This window comes from Sphaerodactylus townsendi, linkage group LG05 (genome assembly GCF_021028975.2).
Source record: "Sphaerodactylus townsendi isolate TG3544 linkage group LG05, MPM_Stown_v2.3, whole genome shotgun sequence".
NCBI classification, from domain to species: domain Eukaryota; kingdom Metazoa; phylum Chordata; class Lepidosauria; order Squamata; family Sphaerodactylidae; genus Sphaerodactylus; species Sphaerodactylus townsendi.
The window spans coordinates 94,617,702-94,634,247 of NC_059429.1; the positions used below are offsets into that span (position 1 = coordinate 94,617,702).

Here is a 16,546-nt window from a genome sequence, read left to right on the forward strand (position 1 = left end):
TAGCTGTTTTGAATGCTCGTTTCCTTAGTCTGTTGGCTTCTGCCTTCCTTTGCCAATCGGGCTGAAGGAAAGGAGAGCCGAAATGACTGGAACCTCCTGGCGAAGTCACTTTGTTGTTATTGTCAGAGGCGCCGGTCCGGAAATGGGTTGCTGCTCTAGTTGGAGCTGCGAAAAATCGCGGTGGTCTTACAGAAGGACGACTGAGGCTGCCAGCTAGTCTGCTTATATCTCCCGTGATTGGTGGAAGGCCACGAATAATTTGAGGGCAGGTTTTGCAGAAAACCTGGCCTGTCTCTGACGGACCGCGGGCATAGCTTATTTATGGTCCTTGGTCTCCACCACAGGGTCTTATTTAACTCTCTGGACCCAAATAGAAAGTTCCCTCCTCAAAATCAAAAAACTAGCCACCGCTAGTCTTAGATAGGTGTCAGCCTGCCAGGGCTTAAGCCAGAGCAATCTATGTGAGACTGGATGCCGAAGACATGGGTCTAGAGGAGACCAGGGAGTGCATCTTAGGGTGGCATCAGCTGGGAAGGAGGTGGGAGCCACACACTGGTTCTCCCACCCCTCTCTAATGCCTTCGGCACTCCGGGTGGAATGATGCCTGAAGGCTTGGAGCCAAAGCATCGGGAGCTGTGGGGACGGTGGCTGCCGAAATCCAGGATTTTTTTGGCCGCCATGGTCGCGACCATCATGAACTCCCGCGGAGACCATGTTCCACCTTAATACGCATCAATGGGGCCTTTAACATCACCCCTCTCCTCGGCCCCGGAAAACCACAGACCCCTGAATGCAGTGAGGGGAGATGGGACCGCGGAACTAGAGGGGTTCTAATCATTCTCAAAAAATTAGTCCGGAGCTAGGTAAAAGTTACTTGTAGACTGGAGGAAACCCCTTCTGTTTGAAGCGGGTGGGACCCCTTCTTTTCTGAACTGTGGGCAAAAGACTCTGGGAGCCGGGAAAAAATGAGTAGCCTGGATCCTCTAAGGAAAGATGGGGAGATCCCTTTAGGGGCAGCCCTCTTAGTGGGCTTGGACGGCAGGAGCATTTCAGATCGCCCCTCAGGAGAGACCCCTCACAGTTCCAAAGCTTCACATTACTGTTTTGGCTAAAAGAGTGGGATAGCCAATTGTTCCAACCTTTTACTCAATTTGTGGCTCTGGTCTGCCTGAACTGGTAGTGAAGACTCTCCCCTCGTGAAAGGTTTGCCTGGAGTCCAGGTCTACCTCCCCTTCACTCAAGTACTCTGCATCATAATCAAGCTAATCCTGATTCTCCTGTGGGGACCTGGAAGGGGATCTGCGCTCGTTTGTCTTGAGGGAAAAATTTTGCATTTCTAAATGTCTACTAGCCGACTGGTCTATGGAGCTCCCTGCAGTAAGGAGACCAGTTGCTGCGGGAGAAGGCGCCTCCAGTCTGAAGGCAGAGATAATTCCCAGCGTCAGCCCCAGCTGCCATGGCACCTCGCGATGACGCCGGACTCCGGTGCCGGGTTCCTCAGACGCCTAACAAGAGTGGGGGTGGGGAAAAGGCTCGTGGAAGTAAAGAGACATCAGCAGCGGGCGGAGGTGCAGGGCGATAGCGTTGGGCTACGCCTTCTGAACGGGTCAGCCGCCATGATCCGGCTCTCCTGTCCGCTGGGTCGATCCGCCCGGGCGCTTCCTCGGCCCCCTGTGAAGGGCCCTCGGAGTGCTTCGTTTTCCTGGCGCTGCTGGCCTGAAGCGCTGAAGGAGCGGTGCCCGGGCCGCTTCAGCCCCACGGGCCGTTAAGTGCAAGAGTTTCTGAAGAGTCTCTCTCACCATCAGCCCAGCGGGCTGTGTGTGGCATCGTTGTTTCGCCCCGTGAAGAGTCTCTCACCATCAGCCCAGCCGTTGTGTGGGAGACCGTCGGGTCCGAAAGATGATCTGGACCTAGTGGATTCTACCGCCATCGTAGAAGGGACTCCCTTTGGTGGAGAAAATGGGCGCCGACGCCATAGCTCTTTCAGCCTCAGGCCAAGAAAATAAGGCGAACACAAGGGAAGCGAGAGAGCTTTCAGTCAAAGTGCTTAAGACAGAAGGGAGGGAAAAACGCACGTTCAAACTGCAGACACCGCAATACCGCGGGACTCAAACAACAACAACACAAGGAAGAAAAAGATAGCTTTGTGAAACTAAGTCCTGTTTCAGGGAGCCTGCATGGGTGCTGCCTTACTCTGACCGCGAGGCAGGAAGATACTGGAGCGGCACCACCACGGACACCTGACAGGAAGTCACCAAAGAGCCTTTTCCTGCCTACTCGCCGCAGGGCAGCGAACAACCCAACCAGATGGCCTGCTACCACCAGGGAGAACTCACTTTGCATAAAATGCTTTATCCCAGGTGGATTGTCTGTAACCGTGGTCACTTGAATAAATGTTGTAAACAAACATATAGAAATAATAATCTCAGCCATCACAGTTACAGTTGTTGTTTTTTATAGTTGTATTGGCTGGAAAAATGACATGGAAAACAATGGGGGGATTTGTGTGGTGTAGTGGTTACATAAGCGCACTCTTAATCTGGAAGAACCGGGTTTGATTCCCTCACTCTTCACTTGAGCTGTGGATGTCTTCATCTTCTGAACCAGACAGTTTGTGCACTCCGTACATGCCTTCTGCGTGACCTCCGGGTTACTCATTTCTTTTTGAGCTCTCTTAGCCCAACCCACCTCACAGGATGTTTGTCATGGGTGGGGGAGGGAAAGGAAATTGTAAGCCCCTTTTTGAGTCCTATTACAGGAGAGAAGGGGGATATAAACCCAAACTCTTCTTCTTCTTCTTCTTCTTTGGAGCATTTTCTTGAAGGCAATGCAAGTTAAAAAATGCAGTAAAAAGATAAAATTATAGAATTGGTAAAAAGCCCCCTGAAAAATGTTCTCTTAAGGATTTTTTCTGGGTGTGACTTTCTTTTGTAGTTCTACCCAGTTCCTGCTAGCCTTGGTTCCTTCATCTCAGCTTGGTTTGGTTAAGTTTAATGGAATACCCCTGTCCAGTTATGTACAGCATCTCATTTTTGTCTGTGATCCATATTCTGTTTAGTCAGTCTTAAAAAATCAGTCTGCCATATGTGTAGTAATTTATGTTTCTTCATTGTGTGTCTGCTTGATCAAATACTGTAAACTTGTCTCTTCATTCCATCAGAGACACCATCATTTGTCAGGCCCCTGGAAGACAGGACTGTGGCCCAAGGAGAAACAGCCGTGTTGCAGTGCATCGCTGGTGGCAGCCCTGCCCCTCGAGTGAACTGGACCAAAGATGACGGGCCTCTGACAGTAACAGAGCGGCATTTCTTTGCTGCTGCCAACCAACTGCTCATTATTGTAGATGCTGGCTTGGAGGATGCTGGGAAATATACCTGTATCATATCCAATACACTTGGCACAGAGCGTGGTCACATCTACCTGCATGTCATATCCCCGCCAAACTGTGACTCTACCCAAAATGGCATTGGAATTGAAGATGATGGCTGGACAACAGTTGGCATTGTAATCATCGTTGTGGTTTGCTGTGTTGTGGGCACCTCTCTGATATGGGTTATTGTTATCTACCATATGAGGAGGAAGAGTGAAGATTACAGCATAACTAACACAGGTGGGGAACCTTCAGATTTAGATTTGTTCATTGTTTAATTAGCATCAGTGTAGTTAGTTTTGGTAAGTCTGAGTCATTCTAGACCACAGGTAGGTAGGTGGGAAGAGAATCCTCTTCTGCACACAGCAGCACAGGTATAGGAGTCTCTTGTTAGGATGTTCTTCATACTACTTGATTTGATAAAATGTCTAGCACCTGAGTAAGGTGAGCTTGTTATCTGATTTTTTTTATCTCCATGTTAAATTGTGATTTGAAAACCTCTGTACAAGTGAATGCATAGGTAACCTCTGCTCCAGCCATTCACCGTGTAAGCACCCAAGGGTGCAAATGCAGGAAAGGGGCTAACTGGAGATTACTGCAAATCAGTGAATAAGTGTAGGCAAGACGTAGTCTAGCTGCTTGTATCTGACAGCTTTTATCTGTATTCTGTAATGTTTTGGAGGTGGAATTGCCGCTGTTGGCAATTCAGCAGAATATTTTATTATGGTTGAACAAAAGGAGTATTGAATTGAGTGGGAAATTATAGTTATTTTTGATGCTGTAAAAGGTGGCAGTAGGTCAGCATTAGAAAGTACTGCTAAAAATGTTTTGTTTTTCTATCCTAACTGGGTAACCACTCTCCTACTATTCTGCAAGATTATTTCCCATGGCAGTATACCCTATTATCATCATCTTGATGGACATCTATTACCTCAATAGCTTTGTTACCATAGTGACGTTTACGGTGTACTTCTATTGTTTGGTGGTTGTTTATTTCTCTTTCAGAGGAGGTAAATTTGCCTGCTGATATTCCTAGTTACTTATCCTCCCAAGGGACTCTGTCAGAGCCACAGGAAGGCTACAGCAATTCTGAGGCAGGAAGCAATCAGCAGCTGATGCCTCCCGCCAGTGGTTATGCACACAAAGGCACAGAGGGTAAGTCTGGATCTCTTCACTAGAGCGGCAAAAGCTGCTTTCTCCTGTTTGTCCAAGGGCCAACTTCTGGTGGTTCATTCAGTTCTTGCTGGGAATCTTCCAGATAATTAGATGGATCTTCCTCTGTTCCACTAAGGCATTTCTTAAGTAAGAATATGTTGAGAATCTTTCAACACAGATTAGTTATGTCATAGCTTTGAAAAGATCCTAGGCTGGATCTAATCAGATTATCTAAAGGAGGAAGAGTTCTCTTTTGACCACCCAAAAAGGTTATCTTGGAACTGCATATTAAAGCCATGTGTGACTGGGGCTGTAGTGAAAAGACAAATTGGGTGAGATTGAGTGGGAACCCTCCCCCCCCCTTAAGCACTTTTGCTGTGTAAACCATAGTGATTATAAGGGGGTTATTTTTGTTTGTTTCATTAGTTATTAGTACCCCACCTCATACTAGTGTCTCTAGGCAGTTTACATAAATTAAAAACAATAAAAGACAGAATAAAAATATAATCAATTAAATATAACTATTAAAACTATAATAAATTTAGCCTTAAAATAACCCCAACCCTGTCTTCTCCACCCAACTAGACCAGTAGAGAAGTGTTTCCAGAGAGGCTAACCATATGCCTGGGCAAAGAGGAAGGTCAAACACACAAAGGGGAGGCACATGGTGAATGGGGAGGGAGGAAGGGGGCCCGGCATCTGGACATGGCCCACCCATCCTAGCAGAGGGAGGGGAGTGAGGGGTGGCATGCAAGGAAGGGGAGGGAGGGGGAGGGGGCTCAGCATCTGGACATGGCCCACCAGGGGTGCAACGGCGGCAGCCGCCGGGCAACCAGCCCCGGCAAAACCTGGAAGGACTTCACCATGGGTGGGTTACTCCACCATGCACCACAATTTTTTTTGCACCAGGATTGGTGACTGTAGGTACATTTTATATCAGTTATTCCCGCTGAAACATCAGGAGACTGTCCTTATGATATTCTCAGCAGGAGGTCAGGAGTTCAGTTATGGGGACTCCTCAGTGGTACCATCCTCATTAGTTAATGGAGTTGAGCCAGGAGCTGGTTCATAACTTGGCCCCCCCGCACCAAACTTCACCAAAATCTGGATATCATAAGTAGTCTTCCTGATGAGACCCTGAAAGTTTGAGACTGTGCCTTCAGAATTTCAGCCTTCCAAGCATGATTATAATACAGAAATCAGAATTTTTGGCACTTTGGGATGCTCCTGCAGGGGGCTTGATTTGACAGTTAATTAGGATTCGGAAATCAAACTTAGTATTCTCAAAGCTTGGTGCAGCGAATAGGCTATAAACCCTCAAAGGAGGCGTCTCCATCCCATTCTCAAGGAGGGGTTACCCTTTGAGGGAACTATCTCTTGGACCCCTGAACCAAACTGCACCAAAACCTTTGGGGTGCCATCAGCACAGCCTCCAGATGATAATTCTGAAATTGTGGTAAAAGCTGATATCAACAAAGAATGCCCTCCTGCAAGAACAACATCCCAACGGCCTGAAGAATCTTTTAGAGTTCTTGCATTGAGTTTCTTGCATTGCTGTCATGGGGGCTGCAGGCTGGGTGGGGCACATTTATGAAGTCATTGAAGTCTCAAAATCCTTTTCAGGGTGTTCATCAGGAGACTGCCCCCAATGATATCCCCCCCAGGCTTGGTTCAGAGGGGCCAAAGTTATGGACCCTCAAAACTGTAGCCCCCATCTCCTATTAGCTCCCATTGGAAACAATGGGGGATAGGGGCACCCCCTTTGGGAGTCCATAACTTTGGACTCCATGAACCAAACCTCACCAAACCTGGGGGGGGTATCATAAGGACAGTCTCTTGATGATACGCTGAAATTTTGGTGCAGCTATCCTAAAAACTGCGCCCTCTGCAGGCCAAAAAATTGAAACCACTAAAAATACCCAAAACCGAACCCAGCATTTTGATGCCCCCACCAAGCAGGATGCCTCAAGCAGCTGCCCACCTTGCCCAATGGGCATTACGCCAGTGTGGCCCACCCACCCTAGCAGAGGGAGGGGAGGGAGAGGGAGGGGTGGCATGCAAGGGAAGAGGAGTAAAGTAGAGGAGGGAGGGAGGGGTAGCATTCAAGGGAAGGGAGGGGAGACTATTCCTGACTTGGGGGCAGTCATGGAGAAAGCTATACCAGACGCACTGGCCCCGCAGACTGCAGCTGGGGAGGTCTCACTAGAAGTGCCTCCCCCAGTGACCTCAGTGCCTGGGCAAGTACAGGCTTTGTTTGTCAGTGTCAGTACCTTGAATGGGTCTTGGGAATGAATCAGCAGCCAGTGCAGTTCCTTAAGGACTGGAGTGATGTGCATCCACAGATGTACCGGATAACAGCCTACCTGCCACATACTGCATCAACTCCAGCTTCTGCACAGTCTTCAAGGGTAACCCCATGTAGAGCACATTATAGTAGTCCAATTAAGAAGTTACCACAGCATGCAACTCTGTGGTTCCCTTTGACAGTAGGAAAACAAGTTTTCTTCAGCATCCAGAAGCAGCCCAAGATACAGGATGTTTTCCAAACTGCATACCTAAGCCTTGAGGAGAGGAAGTTTGACTCAGTATAGAGCAGGGAAAAAAATGTAGACTTCCTTATTAATTTGGTTAATCTCTGTTTTATGTGAACTGAGCTTCAGCTATAACCCTCTTTCGGGCTGTCACTGATTTCAGACACTTAATAGAACATGCTGAAACTCCTGGATCTGCCAGAAAGGACAAATAAAGCTGGATGCCATCAGCTCAGTAATGGTGCCTCAAATCCCTGGTGCCTAACAGCTAAGTCAAATCCCAGCTGCCTAACAGCTAAGTTAGACAACAAATGGAACCCAATAGGATAAAATCCTGTGGGGCAAACATGATCCAGCCACCTCCCAGACTTGTTTCCTGCTTGTGATTCAGTAAAAGAAATCCTATGGGGAGGTTTTGTTTTTACCAGTGTGCATCTTAAAGTCTTTTGCGACCAATATACATTGGTCTCATTTAAGTTTATGGTCCTGGTACTGAACCAGACCCCCACTTTTAAAAAGAATCCCTTTTTCCTTTTGAAAGTTCCCCTGTGTTATTTATTAATGGTGCTTCTGTTACCTTTGTACTAGTGCTAAATCAGAGCTGTTTCTTGAACATTTGTATGTTCCCTGGAAAGATCCCCTCCCTTTTTCCTTACAGGTACTCAAGGGACAGGGTATTAAATCATCTGTTCAGAGAAAGAAAGCATCTTCCAACTATTATCTTTGATGTATAGCACTGGCAGATCATGGGATTAGACTACAATTTCAGGGCCACCATCAGCCCCTACCAGCATGGCCAATTGGCCATGCTGACAGAGGCTGATGGGAATTGTAGTTCCTGAACATCTGGAGAGCCGCAGGTTCCCTACCCCTGGTTTAGACAAAGGGGAAGCATTTCCTCTCCCTTCCACCATTCAGAAAGAGGGAATTGAAGCCCCACTTTGAAAGGTAGAAGGAAGAGGAAGGTATTGACCTGTTATTAAGGCAGGTGTGCTGAATGATGCACCCCAGTCTTGCTGCACTGGGCAGGCAGTGAAACTAACCATCCAGAATATTAAACACTGAAAAACTGACCTGGTTACCTTAGCAATATTAGCTCAGAGGCTCTTAGTATTAGCACATAAATATGTGCACATTGCATCTTTATCCAAATGACCTTTTAGTGTATAGGTTTTTTAATGGCTGTTCATTCTCTTTAAATAACTAATTTGATTTTTGTCTGTTCTCTACCAAGTTCTATCCATCCTTACTTGGGGAATTTAGGGTGTCATCCTTAAGTCGTGCTAAACCAGATGCTGTCCAGCTCTTGTTGATTACTCCCCAGAAATCCTTTTAAGAGCAATTTTGTACCTTTTTGATAGAAGTAGTTGCTGTTTTGCATATTCTCTGACAAAGAAGGGGAGAGGAACAGCTACAGCAGCCATGGGAAAAAACCAAAAACAGAAGTAAATGCCTCACAAGTGTCTCAAAACAACTTTATGATGGTGTAGTGCATTCAATCCAGAAGAATCTTCTTCAGAGATGAGAAACTTGTTATGATGCTAGTTACAGTTTATCAAAGAGCTTTCTCAAAATAGAAGAGCAGCTTGATTCCCTTGCCATTCCTGTTGGCACATTTCTTTTGGACAAGCTCAGCTTGACTCAGAAACTAGCAAGTTCCTCCTCCTTAACAAATGTAGAAGCCTTCCTCTCAGTGCCACTTATCTCATCCATCCTGAAATCACAGAACTCTGCCTGTCTAGATAACCCTGGACATGGAACACTTGAAGAACATAAGAACTATCAGAAGAATCCTGCTGGATTAAAACCAGTGGTCCATTTAATAAAGCTTCCTGTCACACACTGTGGCCAACCAGTTCCTCTGGAGATCCAGCAACAGAAGCTTTGGTGGATACAGAGGCTAAAGCTTTTCCTTTCTAACTATTTTTGTATGTTGTCACTCTTAAAAGCCAAGCCTTGTATTAAGTTAGTTGTGTTTGCCAGAATTGTTAAGTTTTCTGTGATATTAAGAAGGAGCATTATTTGCCTGGCCTCCTCTCCTGTTCTGCTCATTCACCTGCCAACCTACCTGGTTTCTTAACTTTTCCTGTACTCTTTTATGCCTGCAGAGTAGGTTTCCAAGCATATAGTTCTAGTCTACTGCTATTAATGTTGATATTTTCACTCCTGCAGCTTGCAAGAGCTTCTGTAGTAACAGGAATTCCATCATAGCATCTTCATGAAACCCTTGTTGTTCTTCCACTAGGAGGGCCATTGGTGATCTGTTCAGACTGCTATGACAATGCCAACATCTACTCCAGAACTAGAGAATATTGTCCTTATGCATACGTCACTGATGAAGACCCCCTTGATCAAACACTATCCAACCTAATGGTGCAAATGTCCAAAGAACCTTACTCAGTGTGCACGCAGCATGAAGCCCCTACTGTGGACAGTATCTCAGCTGACAAAGACATGTCAGTATTTCTTAGCAATCATGACAGAATGCATGAGAGGAAACCTTGCTCCCAACCCTGTAACACTGGTAAGTGCTATTCTATTCTACTGCTCTTAAATCTTAATGCTAAAATGACTTCTGTTTTCTTTTGGGTGTGCTATGTCTCAGATACATGAAGTCCAGTCTCTGAGGGGTTGTCCAGCACAAGGCCTACTGAGCAAGTCTGTTAACTTCCTAATTAAGAAGAGCTCATTTTATTTCAGGGTCTTAGTATCCAGACTCCATTTGCCAGTCATAAGGCATAAAGCCAAAGAGCTGAAGGAATGTTACCTTTGATCTCAAAAATCTGTCAGTTCCACATCCTGTTTTGTTTTTGCCATGAAGCCAGAGCTGACTATGGTGACCAAAAGGGTTTTCAAGCCCGGAGAGATTCAGAAGTGGTTTCCCATTGCCTGTCGCTTCATCACAACATGATATTCCTTGGAGGTCTGCTATCCAAAACCTAGTCAGAGTCAGGGCTGAGAGTGTGTGACTGGCCCAAGGTCACCCAGCAAGTGTCCATGGTGGGGATTTGACCCTTGATTTCCAAGGTCCAAGACCAACACTATAATTACTACACCACACTTTGCCACTTTAAAGTCAGACAGTGAGTCATATCTAAACCAGAATCTTCTTGCCTCCTTCTTCACTCTGCACCTACTGAAATATTGCAGAAAGACATAATGGCCTTCATTACCAGAAATGCCTTTCTAGCAGCAGAAAGCAACAACTAGCTAGCCTTTGTTTCTCACTGAGTACTTCTCAAAGTATTTCAGTGTACTTGGAAATTTTGTTATCAACCACAGCCGAATATTTTTTTCTGCAGGGAGCTTTTTATAATGCATGGGCACTCAATGTGCAGCCCATGGGTGCCTTAGTGTTGCCAAGTGTTTTAAAAAGTGGACTTTTGCCCAGGAAGCCATCTGATGGCCCACTGAAGATAGGATAGACAGTGTAGATTTTCAGAATGTTGCCTTGGCAGCAGCTGGTACCACAGCACAAGGATCTTCTTTTTGTAACTGAAGGTAAGCTGTGGCAGCCATTTTCTGGTAGCCATTTTGTGGCTGTGCCTCCCCAGACAATGACAAAATTCCAAAGGTGCTTGCATGCTCAAAAAAGTTTTGGGGCCCTGTTGTAATGCTACATGACATGTACCTTCAGTGGAGGGTGTTTTTCTTAAGAATGTGTGTTGCTGCCAAATATATCAGAAAGTATGGAGAAACTTGGTGTCATTGCTTCTGTCATAAATTCAGACCTCCTTTAATTTCTTTCCAGATCCTTTTCAGCTGCCTTTATGGGGCATCAATAAAGATCTTGGGATGCCACAACCTCATTTCTTACCTCAGCCCAAGACCCATGAAGGGCCTCAAGTTCTGCCAAATGAGGGCACTGCAGAGAATGACCACGAGCAGGTTGTTTCCCCCAGGCCTCACCACAGGCTACATGAACATAATTTTGATTTTAACAGGACTCGGAACATACAGGAATATCACGAAACTACATAAATGGCATCCAAATAGGAAGCCTTAGCAGCACGTTTGAAGCGGTTGACAATGTCTTCACTACCTCAGGATTTGCCTTATGGCCAAAGATGCTCCATGCTTGTAACAGAGTCTGAGCAGACCAGCCCAGTGACTAGTGCCTCAAGCAAAGAGTGTAATAACAGAAGTCCTTTCTTCCAGAAGGCTCACCTGTCATGGCAAACTGAATGGAGGACAGAAAAGAATAAACACTAATTTTAGTGGAGGAATTGCTAATGCAAGTTACCTTTAGTGTATGGGAAACAATCCCATTAACGCTTCACGTTCTCTTTCCTGCCGAAGAAACCAATTTTAAAGAGCCCTCTTGCAAAGTCCCTCTGTAAATATGCGCATAAACCTTCTGGTCCTTCTGACCACTAACAGGAACTTGCCTCAGTGTGTACAGTCACAAATTTTATTTACTCTTTCTCTGCTAAAGGACTTCAGCTGTAAATATATTTGCATAATATAAATATTTTGTATACACTACACACACAATTGTCAGGCTGAAATGTAAAATTTCTGTTAGGCCAAAAAAATCCAACCACACTGTCCAGTCAATTCTGGCATCTGCCAACCACTCTGCAAGAGACTGGAAATTATTCAGTTTCCCTGGATTAAAGGTGTAATGGCCAGTTTGTACCATCTTGTTTCGTACACCGTGATTACCTTTCCTCTTCAGTATTCATCATGGGTTTCTGCACTTTGTTGGTCATGAGTATGGACAAAATGGAAATGGAAAGAGGAGGTTGCACATGATGAATGATCAGCCCTTTGGTTCCAAACATGAGTAGGTGTGCAGGCAACTGGGGGCCATGCATGGCTTGGGATATTACCGGTTTGACTGGTTGGAAATCTGAGCCTGAGAAGTCATTTCCTAAATGTCATGGTTGCAGGGTCACAGCACTGCCTTTTGAGGCTGAAGCCTAAAAGGCAGGTGAAGATCTTGCAATTTGTATTGCGGCTAATGCTGGTCCACACATGTTTGTTCATCACTTGTTGAAATGAAGGTATAAGTGTATGTATGTGTACGAGCCATCACAGGTTGACAGCTGCAGTTGTCTCAAATGCAGGGCTCCTCAGTGGAGTCTGTGTGCACGTGCAGCTCTGAGAAATCAAAGAATGAGTAAGTATGTCTGAAATGGTCCTAAGAATTGATTGACTGAACATCTGGGATTAACCATAGAGGATCTCCTGATCATCCCAGGTGGCCGAGTGGGATTAGAATGGAATTTGTCATCCTTTATAACATACTGTTGTGTCCCAAAGTGAAATGTCAGCAATGGCACAAAATCCTAACCAAAGCGATTATATGGGGAAACTGCAGCAGATAAAACTCAGGTTAAAGATGAGAGGCTAGGCTATTAGTTGTTCCTCATATGACACTTCAGTGTTCTGGACAACAGCCTGAAGACATCCCAGAATCTGTAAATATGGCATTACAGGTAAATTACATTAGCCACTTGCGATCTTCCATCAAAATATGTGAAAACTACCAGATGTGTGCATATGCTAATTAACCACATCCTGAGTTCTGTGTAGCTCAAAGGCTTTTTCTCACAGTTCAGTAACAGACGTTATCTGAATCATCATTTTACACTAAGAAGACATGGACACAGAAGGACCTGCCAGGGAAATTGTGACCCCAGCCATTTGGAGGAATTTGGCTGATTGTAACAGCAAGTTTCTTGTTGGAGCTGGGTGGTCTCTTATAACTGTATGTTTTCTCTTACATGAAGCAGAATGTTCTGGCTGGAAACAGTGGTATTATTTTACCTATGAATACTCAATTTCCCAGTGGACTTGTCCCAGTTACTCTGAGCAGCCAGGCAGGTACCAAAGCTATATAGATGAAAACTCCTTTTATGGTTCTCAGTTGCCTTGGGGGAGGGGGAGCAGTGGGAGATGCCAACCTGCATGCTGCTCAGTCCTGTTAGATATTGGAGCCAGAAGTCTTACAGATCTTGTCCCCATTTCAAGCAGAGGCCTTCAGGAGCATCTGAAACTTCCAAATCCGAATCCGTTTATAATCCTCAAGAAACCGAAGTTGCTCTTCCTTCATCAGATGTTAGCTTCAAATCACTGAATGTATTCTTGCTGCTCACTGCCTTCCTTCCAAGCTGCTTGCTGCTGTATTGTATGTGACAGCCTGTATCTAATCTGAAGCAGAAAAACTGAAAACACTGAATATGCAGTATTGGAGAGGAGGGAGGAACCAACCTGTCATCCAGATAGCACAGGCACTTCGGCCTCATACATTCAATTTAAAGTGAACAAGTTGTGCAGGAGAAGTGATTGTGCTATCTGTTGTAAATCAGTTAAGTATTTTAAGGATGGAAGTCAGGCAGTTACTAAAACTGACCTGCCTAGCATCTTTGAGGAGAAGACAGTGTGGTATTAATCAGTATTTTGTAATCTGAATGAAAAGAATGTCATTCTGTGGTTAGAAATCATACAGCAAGGGAGGATGACTCTGCAGTACTAATCTCATGTTGCTGATTCTGCATGTTCAGCAGTGCATGCATCTAGGACAGTTAAAACATTCCTGTACTACTTCACGTAAAACTGCTCTTGTAAATGAGCTATTGGTGGAGAAAAAAAGCCTCAAGTTAGAGATAACCGTGGAAAATTCATTGTGCAAATAGAGTTTTATCCTGCATCTGTGTGCACTTCTAGAGTAAACTCTTATCAGGATGTAGGGTGCCCATTTCATGAATTGTGGAGGAATGCTCATTCTAGAAAATGAATTAATATGAACATGGATAGAGCAATTGCCAGGACAAATCCCTGTTGCTGTGTTTTGGTTCCCAGCTATACCTGAGAGGTCATCCAGTGAAATAATTCACAAAGGTTTAGAGGAAGGAATGGATTTGTCAAAATGGCTGAACCTTTAGAAGTCTTGTGAGATTGAGGTTACATTAATGTTCATGAGATGAGTTGCAAAGGAAAGGTTTGAGGATTATGAAATGTGGCATTCAGGCCCCTTCCGCACATGCAGAATAATGCACTTTCAATCCACTTTCAGTGTACTTTGCAGCTGGATTTTACTGTGCGAAATAGCAAAATCCACTTGCAAACGATTATGAAAGTGGATTGAAAGTGCATTATTCTGCTTGTGCAGAAGGGGCCTCAGATGTGCATTGAAAGCCACCCTGACTTATAGGTGAGCACTTTCTCCAAACTAAAGGCTCAATAAAGTATTTTCTTTGGAACTGGAGCGAGAGCACTTGTTTTGAAATATACTTCATCTCTCCAAGGGATCTGTGTCTTAGTTTGTAGGGAGGAAAGTCACAGATGCTCCTCTTTTTGACAATGCCAAAGTAATTGTAGTTGGACATTTCTAGGGCAGTGCAAATCAATGGTTCCTTGCTTGCAGCTGTCCTTTCCTTGTATGTTTTTATATTTTCTCAATTATCAGAACGTATATTTTGTATAGCATGTGTAATATGTTTGTCTACTGTAATATGCCTTCCGTCAATAAAATTAAACACAGTCAACTTGTTTGGCTTTTTTAATATTTTTAATCTATACGGGGAGATATAGTTCAGGTTCTGCTGTGCAGCCAGCATTAGCCGTATCCAGAGTGAATATGCACAATATCACCATTTCCTCCAGTTCCTTGGGATTTGTTTTAAGTGACTGCCTTCAGCTTGCTGAGTAACTGAAAAGATTGTGAATAGGATGGATTCTTGTCCTTTCTCTTGTTCTCTTCTGAGCCCTGCTTTTCAGTGGCTTGGCCATGAGCTGCCTGCAAGTAAAAGCAAAAGAACGTTCGAGTATTGATCACTGATATTTCAGCCTTGCACTTAGAATGCTGAGAATAGCTTACTTGTTTGTGCCTGTACAGAGAGGAACTGTCCACATGTGATTCTTCAAACAATGAGTGCTGAACTCTGGATACAGTTCTAAATAAGGTGATGTCTCATAATTGTTTGAGTTCATAATCAGCATGATAGGGAAAGAAGTGCATTATTTCCTTTTACTTTACATCTAGGACCTCTTTATATGAGTGTGGGGGTCTATAGCAAAGGCTTTGCTGTAATATTGCTGGAATCCTGCCAACTGGGTGACTATTAAAGAATGTAGATACTGTAATGCCCTGTGTGATGCTGTGAAATTCCATATCAAGAAAGCAACCAACACTATAAATGTCACTGCGCAGTCATATTCTATCCTGAATTTTCAACTCAAGTAGAACAGGCATACAGAGAAATAGCCGACTGCCATGGAACTAAAACAGACCTTGTGTGTGGTATGCAGCTATAACAGTTGTGTTTTACAAGTAAAATTTGTTTTGGTTCCTAATTAGTGAAATAATATTCATTTTCTCTCATCTTTGAGAATTCTATCTCTGTTTGGCACTCTGCCTTTCTCAATCTGTCTCTGGCTCTGACTGACTGCCTCCATGAGCACACACACACATATAGCTAACTGCAGTTTAGCCAGCCTATCAGGTGGAGCTCTGGACAGAGACATATCGAGGAAATGGCTCCCGGAGGCAACCCATTCTCCATGTGCCCCGGCTTGGGGAGGGCAAAAGCCGGCCTGCACAGAGGCCGGGGGCGGGGCTCAGTGGTGGCAGATGGCCCCAGGCGGGCATTGCCAAGCCCCACCCCCTCAGGGAGCTGGCCTGCAGGGAGGTGGGGGCTTGGTGTGTGCCCGGGGACATGGATGGCCCCATGTTCCTATAGGCCAGTGGTGGTGAACTTATGGCACTCCAGATGTTCATGGACTACAATTCCCATCAGCCCCGGCCAGCCTGGCCAATTGGCCATGCTGGCAGGGGCTGGTGGGATTTGTAGTCCATGAACATCTGGAGCACCATAGGTTCGCCACCATGGCTATAGGCCATACGCCTCTGGCTCGAGGTTAACTAATTCCTTTTCTGTGACAGGACTGCACCTTCAAATTTCCCCCTTTATAAGCAGTCCGTCACACCTTCCTTCAACCACTGTCCACCAAATTTTGTCCAGGACTAATTACCAAAGTTAACCACTTGTTACAATGGATGTGGACTTGTTGGTTCACCATTTTCTGCAGATTGATCACCTGTAGCCTCTGGCTATAAAAGAGTTCTTGATATAGAAGTTAATCAATGTGCTGATCACAAAACAGTCCTTCATTGCTGAGTACCAAAGCAACCTTTTTTTTCCACATTAAAGGTTAGTACATTATATCAATGGAGACCACCTGAAAGAGGCAAACAAAATATCTGTGGTGACTAACCTGTCACCTTTTCCTAAATCCCTAGTTTCCTCTGTATCTAAAATGGAGCTCCCCCAAGGAATTCCTCCCACCTGGCAGGAATTTTCCTCTCCAGGGAAGAGGGGCACAGATGTCCTAATGTCTGAGAGGTCTGTTTTTACATAGAACTGGGTGAGGTAACATAATGACCCATGAATGGTTTCTCCCACACCTTTAAATTGGTCCCCGAATCCTTACCTAAACTGATGAGGGGAAGAACTGCTGGTTGCCGATGGGAATTATGCCAATT

At 45.0% G+C, this 16,546-nt stretch overlaps 1 protein-coding gene across 1 annotated transcript in view; it reads left to right on the forward strand.

Annotated features, from left to right (window-relative positions):
- Positions 1-14,549, forward strand: part of LRIG2 (leucine rich repeats and immunoglobulin like domains 2) — a 57,168-nt gene extending 42,619 nt beyond the window's left edge. The window contains exons 15-18 of the mRNA XM_048497054.1: positions 3,161-3,610; positions 4,376-4,525; positions 9,302-9,580; positions 10,808-14,549. Coding sequence (XP_048353011.1) covers positions 3,161-3,610; positions 4,376-4,525; positions 9,302-9,580; positions 10,808-11,037 — 1,109 coding nt within the window. The 3' untranslated portion in view covers positions 11,038-14,549. The remainder of the gene's footprint in view (positions 1-3,160; positions 3,611-4,375; positions 4,526-9,301; positions 9,581-10,807) is intronic.
- The last annotated feature ends 1,997 nt before the right edge of the window (positions 14,550-16,546 follow it).